General features: G+C 53.7%; 1 protein-coding gene across 1 annotated transcript; it reads left to right on the top strand.

The window, feature by feature from the left end:
• Positions 1–495: 495 nt before the first annotated feature.
• LOC133339622 (myelin protein zero-like protein 2) lies at positions 496–10,385 on the top strand. Its single transcript, XM_061547753.1, has 4 exons — positions 496–581; positions 5,758–5,921; positions 7,771–7,954; positions 8,609–10,385. Exons 1-4 carry the CDS (start codon positions 542–544, stop codon positions 8,803–8,805), a joined length of 585 nt encoding a protein of 194 aa, XP_061403737.1. The 5' UTR covers positions 496–541; the 3' UTR covers positions 8,806–10,385.
• The last annotated feature ends 271 nt before the right edge of the window (positions 10,386–10,656 follow it).

Raw genomic sequence — 10,656 nt, 5'->3', positions numbered from 1 at the left:
GAGGTGAGTGAGTGGGAGGGGTGAGTGATGGGTGAATGATAGGTGAGTGATGGGTGAGTGGGAGGTGAGTGAGTGGGAGGGGTGAGTGATGGGTGAGTGAGTGATGGGTGAGTGATAGGGGTGAGTGATGCGTGAGTGAGAGGGGTGAGTGAAGGGTGAGTGATGGGTGAGTGATGAGTGAGTGATGGGTGAGTAAATGAGTGAGAGGTGAGTGAAGGGTGAGTGATGGTTGTGTGAGTGAGAGGGGTGAGTGAAGGGTGAGTGATGGGTGAGTCATTGAGTAATAGGTGAGTGAGAGGAGTGAGTGAAGGGTGAGTGAAGGGTGAGTGAAGGGTGAGTGATGGGTGAGTCAATGAGTAATAGGTGAGTGAGAGGAGTGAGTGATGGGTGAGTGAGAGTGGTGAGTGATGGGTGAGTGATGGGTGAGTGAGTAAATGAGTGAGTGGTGAGTGATCAGTGCTCACCCAGTCCGTCGTGTGTGCGTGACCGTCAGATCGGAACTCGCAGAGAGGCGCGAGTCTCTGGCAGGGAGCGACTCGCAATGGGCTCCTCCACCCAGCACGGCACGGTGATCATCCTGGGTGAGTCGGGTGTGATGCCTGCTGCTGGTGGTGGAGGTGGTGGTAGAGGTGGTGGTGGTGGTGGTGGCGGTGGTGGTGGTGGCGGTGGTGGTGGCGGTGGCGGTGGTGGTGGTGGCGGTGGTGGTGGCGGTGGTGGTGGTGGCGGTGGTGGTGGCGGCGGTGGTGGTGGCGGTGGTGGTGGCGGTGGCGGAGATGGTGGTGGTGGTGGACGTGGTGGTGGTGGTGGTGGTCGTGGTGGTGGTCGTGGTGGTGGTCGTGGTGGTGGTGGAGGTGGTGGTGGTGGAGGTGGTGGTGGGGGTGGACGTGGTGGTGGTGGTGGCGGAGGTGGTGGCGGTGGTGGTGGTGGTGGTGGCGGTGGTGGTAGCGGTGGTGATGGTGGTGGCGGAGGTGGTGGTGGTGGCGGCGGTGGCGGTGGTGGCGGTGGTGGTGGTGGCGGTGGTGGTGGCGGTGGTGGTGGTGGTGGCGGTGGTGGTAGCGGTGGTGATGGTGGTGGCGGAGGTGGTGGTGGTAGTGGTGGTGCAGGTGGTGGCGGTGGTGGTGGTAGAGGTGGTGGTGGTGGTAGAGGTGGTGGCGGTAGTGGGGGTGGACGTGGTGGTGGTGGCGGTGGAGGTGGTAGTGGCGGTGGCGGAGATGGTGGTGGTGGACGTGGTGGTGGTGGTGGTGGCGGAGGTGGTGGTGGTGGCGGAGATGGTGGTGGTGGTGGCGGAGGTGGTGAACGTGGTAGTGGAGGTGGTGGACGTGGTGGTGGTGGAGGTGGTGGTGGGGGTGGACGTGGTGGTGGTGGTGGCGGAGGTGGTGATGGTGGTGGTGGTGGCGGCGGTGGTGGTGGTGGTGGCGGTGGTGGTGGTGGCGGTGGTGGTAGCGGTGGTGATGGTGGTGGCGGAGGTGGTGGTGGTAGTGGTGGTGCAGGTGGTGGCGGTGGTGGTGGTAGAGGTGGTGGTGGTGGTAGAGGTGGTGGTGGTGGTAGAGGTGGTGGCGGTAGTGGGGGTGGATGTGGTGGTGGTGGCGGTGGAGGTGGTAGTGGCGGTGGCGGAGATGGTGGTGGTGGACGTGGTGGTGGTGGCGGAGGCGGTGGTGGTGGCGGAGATGGTGGTGGTGGCGGAGGTGGTGAACGTGGTAGTGGAGGTGGTGGACGTGGTGGTGGTGGAGGTGGTGGACGTGGTGGTCGACGTGATGGAATTTAAGCTGTTTGTGGTGGTGGTGGAGATGGTTGTGACAGCAGAGGTCTCGCTCCGAAACAGTCGGGCGGCATCAACATTGCATCAGCTGCGTGACGCTGTGTAGAAGCTACCTGCCTGGGTTTAACCAGCAGGCTGGATTGTGTGAGGAGCTCACAAATCCTTGAAAGATCTGAACACAGTCCCATCGGTGAGCTCCTCCGGCAAGCGAGGCTGCTGCATTGGCTGGGTCGTGTAGCCCGCGTGCCCAGCCACCGCATGCCGAGACAGCTTCTGTTTGGCCGTATCGAGGGGGCTAAATGGGCACGACACAGGCTAGAGAAGAGATGGAGCTGATGCGGTACAGGAGGACGTGGAGCTGAGTGGACTTGCCGATGACTGGTACCAGCGGTGTCAAGATCGGCCTCAGTGGAGGAGGCTCGTGAAGGACGTGGCTGGGCAGTTGGAGGCAGTCGCCCTCCAACTACAACAGAGGGCGGAGGAGCGACGCTCACAACAACGAGCGGAGCGCTGGGCGATAAAATGCAGTCAGTGGGCGCGTAAGGGGGTACAGGTGGTGAATCGGCCGGTCATCTCAGGCAGTCAACCCATGGCATCTGGGTCTGTCCCGTGACCTCCTGCCAGCGAGCCTTTGACACGTCACGTGGCCTCAAGGTGCACCTAACCTGGCACAAGCCCCATAGTAATATCACCTCCTCGTGGTGAACGGCGATTCTTGTTGGGTGAGTGTGTATGTGGAGTCTGTATGCTCTCTCCCTGTTCTACAGAGTGAGTGGAGTTTGTATGATCTCCCCATGTTCTGGAGAGTGGAGTTTGTATGATCTCCCCCTGTTCTACAGAGTGAGTGGAGTTTGTATGATCTCCCCCTGTTCTACAGAGTGAGTGGAGTTTGAATAATCTCCCCCTGTTCTACAGAGTGGAGTTTATGTGATCTCCCCCTGTTCTACAGAGTGAGTGGAGTTTGTATGATCTCCCCCTGTTCTACAGAGTGAGTGGAGTTTGTATGATCTCCCCCTGTTCTGTAGAGTGAGTGGAGTTTGTATGATCTCCCCCTGCTCTACAGAGTGAGTGGAGTTTGTATGATCTCCCCCTGTTCTGTAGAGTGAGTGGAGTTTGTGTGATCTCCCCCTGTTCTGTAGAGTGAGTGGAGTTTGTGTGATCTCCCCCTGTTCTGTAGAGTGAGTGGAGTTTGTGTGATCTCCCCGTGTTCTGTAGAGTGAGTGGAGTTTGTATGATCTCCCCCTGTTCTGTAGAGTGAGTGGAGTTTGTGTGATCTCCCCCTGTTCTGTAGAGTGAGTGGAGTTTGTATGATCTCTCCCTGTTCTGTAGAGTGAGTGGAGTTTGTATGATCTCCCCGTGTTCTGTAGAGTGAGTGGAGTTTGTATGATCTCCCCCTGCTCTACAGAGTGAGTGGAGTTTGATTGATCTCCCCCTGTTTTACAGATTGAGTGGAGTTGGATTGATCTCCCCCTGTTTTACAGAGTCAGAATGAGTCAGCGGAGTTTGCATTTTTGTTTTAAACGGAAATAAATCAACAGCTTCTCTATAATTGCCAGAGGACAAATTTCGCCCATTGTGTTTTCATCACGACACAGACTCCAAGGCAGGGTACACAACCTTGTCTGGACAAGTGATCTCTCTCTCCCCTCTCTCCTCCTCTCTCTGGAATCTCCGCCAGAGGGGGAACTCCGATAGGAGTTTCGCTTACGCGGATTTCGGCGCGTCTTCATTGAGTAGTTTGTTTTTAAAATAAAATAAAAACACCGCGGTGGCGTGACGAGAGGGGCGGCGTTCGTCCTCAAGACGCCCGCCTCTGGCTCGGGAAATCCCCTAAACTCCCCTCGTGCCGGGCAAAGACAAAGCTCACCCGCATAGCCCTGAACGGCCTCTGCGACAGACCGCCTGGGGCAAGTGCTGTTATGGCGAGTAGCACCATCATCACCACCACCACGACGATTACCATCATCACCATCATCACCATCAACACCACCACGACTCAGCACTGCCCATAGACTCAACACAACCCACAGACTCAACACTGCCCATAGACTCAACACTGCACCATAGACTCAACACTGCCCATAGACTCAACACTGCCCACAGACTCAACACTGCCCATAGACTCAGCACTGCCCATAGACTCAACACTGCCCATAGACTCAACACAACCCACAGACTCAACACTGCCCACAGACTCAACACTGCCCACAGACTCAACACTGCCCATAGACTCAACACTGCCCTTAGACTCAACACTGCCCATAGACTCAACACTGCACCATAGACTCAACACTGCCCACAGACTCAACACTGCCCATAGACTCAACACTGCCCATAGACTCAACACTGCACCATAGACTCAACACTGCCCATAGACTCAACACTACCCATAGACTCAACACTGCACCATAGACTCAACACTGCCCACAGACTCAACACTGCCCATAGACTCAACACTGCCCATAGACTCAACACTGCCCATAGACTCAACACTGCACCATAGACTCAACACTGCCCATAGACTCAACACTACCCATAGACTCAACACTGCACCATAGACTCAACACTGCCCATAGACTCAGCACTGCCCATATACTCAACACTGCCCATAGACTCAACACTGCCCATAGACTCAACACTGCCCATAGACTCAACACTGCCCATAGACTCAACACTACCCATAGACTCAACACTGCACCATAGACTCAACACTGCCCATAGACTCAACACTGCCCATAGACTCAACACTGCCCATAGACTCAACACTACCCATAGACTCAACACTGCCCACAGACTAAATGCCGCCCATTGCTCATACCCACCGCAGTATTTGCTAGGGTGGTCTGCCAGATTCGCACCGCAACCCCCCCCCCCCCCCCCTCTGCACCAAGCGCCATATCGCACCCGTGGCCTGGTCACCGCTAAGTACAGAACAACAACAACGACGAAAATATCTCTGCCAAAGACCGGGAAAACGGGTTTTTTTTATTTTGCTTCGCAAAAGACATATTCAAGAACGAGTTCATTCCGGACGAAGACTGCCGCTCGGCGTCCCTCCGACTCATCTGCGTGGAGGCGACGATTTGGTGGCTCACGGAGAGATTTCGTTCGATTTGGAAGCCCGCGGTGGCTATGAGATGTTAACTACCTCGCCTGGTGTGCAGGAGGTCGTGGGTTCAATCCCGACCTGACGATGCCTGTTGCTGTAGAGTTGGAGTCTGCGTGTCTCTCTCTCTTATCATCATCATCACGGTGGCTAGGAGATGTTGACTACCTCGCCTGGTGTGCAGGAGGTCGTGGGTTCGATCCCGACCCTGACGATGCCTGCTGCTGTATATTTGGAGTCTGGGGAGATCACTCTGTAGAACAGGGGGAGATCATACAAACTCCACTCACTCACTCTGCAGAACAGGGGGAGATCATACAAACTCCACTCACTCTGTAGAACAGAGGGAGATCATACAAACTACACTCACTCACTGTGTAGAACAGGGGGGGGGGATCATGCAAACTCCACTCTGTAGAACAGGGGGAGATCACACAAACTCCACTCACTCACTCTGTAGAAACTCCACTCACTCTGTAGAACAGGGGGAGATCATACAAACTCCACTCACTCACTCTGTAGAACAGAGGGAGATCATATAAACTCCACTCACTCACTCTGTAGAACAGGGGGGGATCATACAAACTCCACTCACTCACTCTGTAGAAACTCCACTCACTCTCTCTGTTGTTCTACAGAGTGAGTGAGTGGAGTTTCTACAGAGTGAGTGGGAGATCACACAAACTCCACTCACTCACTCTGCAGAAACTCCACTCACTCACTCTGTAGAACAGTGGGAGATGATACAAACTCCACCCAAGTCAGGATTCGAACCCAGGCCTCCCTCTCCTCGCAGCGACCATCACCACTCCCGCGTTCCACCCGCACACGACGCGACCCCACCGTGTCAGACTGTCGTGTGACGACTTCTCGCCTCTCGTGTTCACTTCAGGGACGTTCATGGCTCTGGCCTGGGCAGGCTCAGCCCTGGCTCAGAGCCACGTCACGGCAGAAGACGGCTCCGACGCTCTCCTGCCGTGCATCTTCGAGGAGTCCATCCCCGCGGGCGAAATGATCACCTGGGAGAGAATATCGGCAAACAAATCGAGCAAACAGGTGCGATGGTGCAAAAGAAGTTAATCTTTAACTATTTAATTTAACACGTAGGCTTTCGCGACCAATATGGTGGGCTAAAGGAGTGAATTATTTTGTCCTTTGAAAAACGTGACACATTTTTTACTCCATTGGAACCTCATTTGCCAGTAAAAATATGATAATTGTTTTTTTATCCTTCTATCTGGCAACAAAACTGACACCTTTTTTACAAGGAGTCATGTTTACATAGACCACAATACCTGCAGTCATAATGCAAACAAAAAACTCTGATAATGTGCACTGTCCTTGAAGTTCATTGGTCCACACCCGAGACAGCTTTCCTTAGAGCCTAGTCTCACATGGGTTGGACCAGATGACGCCAAAAGGAGCGCCTTTTGGCGTCATCTGGACCAATCAACTTCAAGGACAGTGCACATTATCAGAGTTATGTTTTTTGTTTGCATTATGACTGCAGGTATTGTGGTCTATGTAAACATGACTCCTTGTAAAAAAAGGTGTCAGTTTTGTTGCCAGATAGAAGGGTAAAAAACCAATGATCACATTTTTTACTGATTGGCCGTGTCGGATGGTGGAGGGTTACGACACATTTATAAATAACGCGATCTCACCCAAAAACCTACATGACTTTAACAATTTAACCATCTCGTTTTGTTTTTTAGGTAAGGCCCCATTGAGATGTGTAGCACTTTGTTTTTAGAAGCGAGCCGGCCATCACAGATTATAGCTCAACGGAAGTGGCTTGTCGCGGGGAAATGAACGGCAGCCAAACACTCGAAAGGCACGATGTTGTTTTCTAAACGTGGAGGGAAAAGCCGGAGGACCCGGAGAGAAATCCACAAGACCACGGGGAGAGAGAGACACGAAAATTCCAGATATACAGCAGGCGTCAGGGTTCCGATCGAACCCAGGACCTCCTGCATATCAGGCGAGGTAGTTAACATCTCCTTGCCACCGTGGCGCCCAGGAGTGTCTCCCATCGAGTGAAGCTCTGATTGAGCTAAGAACTCTTTTTTAAAGTTGGCAGGTGTGAGTGAATGACACTCATTCATTCACTCACTCAACCACTTACACACTTACTCAATCACTCAACCACTCACTCGCCCACTCATTCACTAATCCATCCACTCCAGCTCTTACAAACTGGAACACTCACTCACCGACCCACACATTCACTCATTCACTCCATCACCCACTCAACCACTCCTCCACCCACTCTCCCACTCGCCCACACACTCACACTCACTGGCCCACTAACGATCACTGGTCCACTCACACATCACTCACCCACCCACACACTCCCTCGCCAACTCACTTAACCACTCCCCCACTCAACCACTCTCCCATTCAACCACTCAGCCACCCACTCTCCCACTCGCCCATTCACACACTAATCCAACCACTCAAGCACTCACACACTCACTGGCCCACTCAGACACTCACTGGCCAACTCACCCACTCACCCATCCACCCACTCACGCACCCACCCACTCACGCACTCACCCACCCACCCACTCACGCACTCACCCACCCACTCACCCACCCACTCTCTCACTCGCCCACACACTCACACTCACTGGCCCACTCACACATTGAAGCACTCACTCACCCACCCACACACTCACTCGCCAACTCACTTAACCACTCCGCCACCCACCCACCCACCCACTCGCGCACTCACCCACACGCCCACCCACCCACTCACGCACTCACCCACTCAACCACTCGCACACCCACCCACTCACTCACCCACCCACTCACGCACCCACTCACCCACCCAACCTCTGTTCACCACAGACGCCAAGTGCGTCTCAACGTCGTCAATTGCACCCCCCCCCCGTCCCCACGCCAGATCCTCGTGTTCGACAAGAAGGCGACTTCGTTCGTCAGCAACGTGGCGTGGGTGGGAGACCTGAGCAGAGGTGACGCTTCGGTCCGCGTGTCTCCCGTGAGTCACGTGGACGCCGGCGAGTATTCGTGTGCAGCGTTCTACAACGACCTGACGAAGACCATCACGCTGACGGTCACCTCCAAAGGTGACTGCGACTTCTCTCTCTCTCAGTGGGCGAGATGGGTTCGATCCCGGACCCTGACGACGCCTGTTGTACATTTGGAGGTTGCGTGTTCGCTCTCTCTCTCACTCTTTCTTTCCGTGTATCTGTGTGCTTGTGTGTGTCTCTGTGTGTGTGTGTCTGTGTGTGTCTGTGTGGTCTTGTGTGTGTTTCTGTGTGTGTTTGTGTGTGTGTGTGTCTGTGTGTCCTGTGTGTCTCTGTGTGTGTGTGTCTGTGTGTGCCTGTGTGTCTCTGTGTGTGTCTGTGTGTGTGTGTCTGTGTGTGTCTGTGTGTGTCTCTGTGTGTCTGTGTGTGTGTCTGTGTGTGTCTGTGTGTGTGTCTGTGTGTCTCTGTGTGTGTGTCTGTGTGTGTCTGTGTGTGTCTCTGTGTGTGTCTGTGTGTGTGTGTCTGTGTGTGTCTGTATGTATCTGTGTGTGTCTCTGTGTGTGTGTCTGTGTGTGTCTCTGTGTGTGTGTCTGTGTGTGTCTGTGTCTGTGTGTCTCTGTGTGTGTCTCTACCGAGTTTGCAGCTCCCTCTCTTCCCGTGTGTCTGTTTCCATTATGGGTGAGTCTATGGCTCCTCACCCGCTCATCACCCCGCTCATCACCCCACCGCCCCCCCACCGTCGTCCCTCCACAGTGGTGATGCCGATGCCGGATCCCAGCACCATCGTGGCGGGCGTGGCGCTGATGGTGATCGTGGTCGGCGCCACTTACCTCCTCATGAGCAGGAGGAGGAAGAGGATCAGGAGGAGAAAGTTCAGTCAGCTGGAGCCTCCAGCCTCTCCCGATGGCCGTCTCCTGTCACAGGAGGGCACCGAGAGCCCTCGGGAGTGACGCCAAACGCCACGCCGCCACACCCAGGCAGGGGCGCCACGGTGGCTAGGGGATGTTGACTCTCTCGCAGAGGTCGCAACCGGGTACCCGATACCCGTACCCTACCCGATACCTGTACCCTACCCGATACCTGTACCCTACCCGATACCTGTACCCTACCCGATACCTGTACCCTACCCGATACCTGTACCCTACCCGATACCCATACCCTACCCGATACCTGTACCCTACCCGATACCTGTACCCTACCCGATACCCATACCCTACCCGATACCTGTACCCTACCCGATACCTGTACCCTACCCGATACCCATACCCTACCCGATACCTGTACCCTACCCGATACCCGTACCCTACCCGATACCTGTACCCTACCCGATACCTGTACCCTACCCGATACCCATACCCTACCCGATACCTGTACCCTACCCGATACCTGTACCCTACCCGATACCCGGCTACCCGTACCCGGCCAGGTACGGGTACGGGTAGCCGTTTGCGACCCTGGTGCGGCCGGGTACGGGTACGGGTAGGCCGTGAGTCACTGGTGAGTAACCGTTTGTCACTCATTTCGGGTAGGGTACGGGTAGGGAACGGTTACCCGTACCCGGCCGGGTACGGGTACGGGTACCCATTTGCGACCCTGGTGTGGCCTGGTACGGGTATGGGTAAGGAATCAAAACCTGTTTGCGACCTCTGCAGTCTCTCGCCATGACATCGGGACCTCGTGCGCGCCAGGCGAGGGTAGATCACGTCTCGACAAGGTGCGCACTCGCCACCGCCACCGTTCTGCACGCGAACTCAACGATGCAGACGCTTGCAATTTCACTCAAATCACGAGCGGGGAAATTGTTTTTTGTTTGTTATAGCGGCAGCCTAATCACTCGAAATGCGCGATGTTCATTCTAAATGTGGAGTTGGGGGGGGGGAGGGGGAACTGGAGTGCCCGGATAAAAATCCACGGGGAGAGAGACGCAGATTCCAAATATACAGCAGAGATGGGTCAGGGTCGGGATCAAACCTCCTGCATGCCAGACGAGGGAGTTCACATCTCGTGTCACCACCGGTCTGCTCACGCACACGCAATGCTACTCGGGTGGCGGCTGTGATAGACTTCAACCATTCATCTTCTTGGTTTTTTCGGTAAAGTCACGTAGAAGGAAAATAATAAAATAATAAAAATAAAACATAATAACGTAAGGGACCGTAGGGTTAGGGTTATATTATTTTATTATGTTTTATTTTTATTATTTTATTATTTTTCTTCTACGTGACTTTACCGAAAGAACCAAGTAGGTGAATGGTTGATGTCTATCACAGCCGCGAAAATAATAAAATAATTAAAACAAAACATAATAAAATTATATTATATTATTATATTATATTAGAATGTTTTATTTTTATTATTTTATTATTTTCCTTCTACGTGACTTTACCGAAAGAACCAAGAAGATGAATCCCTGCAGTCGCAAAAGCTTTAAATCGAAATTCAACCATTCACTCAAATCACTGGCCGAGCGATGCACCTGCGGTGGCTAGGAGATGATAATTGGTTCTTTACCCTTCTATCTGGCAACAAAACTGACACCTTTTTGCAAGGAGTCATGTTTGCATAGACCGCAATACCTGCAGTCATAAATACAAACAAAAGACATAACTCTGATAATGTGCACTGTCCTAGAAGTTGATTGGTCCACACCCGAGACAGCTTTCCTTCGAGCCTAGTCTCATATGGGTTGGACCAGATGACGCCAAAAGGCGCACAACTCAAGGACAATGCACCATCAGAGTATGAGAGCTCGGGGCAAGCATCTACACTATGGGGACCTCATTTGCCAGTAAAAATATGAT

The sequence above is a fragment of the Lethenteron reissneri genome, unplaced genomic scaffold, assembly GCF_015708825.2.
Source record: "Lethenteron reissneri isolate LAM-NWPU_2019-01 unplaced genomic scaffold, ASM1570882v1 scaffold_1937, whole genome shotgun sequence".
Classification (NCBI taxonomy): Eukaryota; Metazoa; Chordata; class Hyperoartia; order Petromyzontiformes; family Petromyzontidae; genus Lethenteron; species Lethenteron reissneri.
This window is presented reverse-complemented; position numbering and strand designations above follow the sequence as displayed.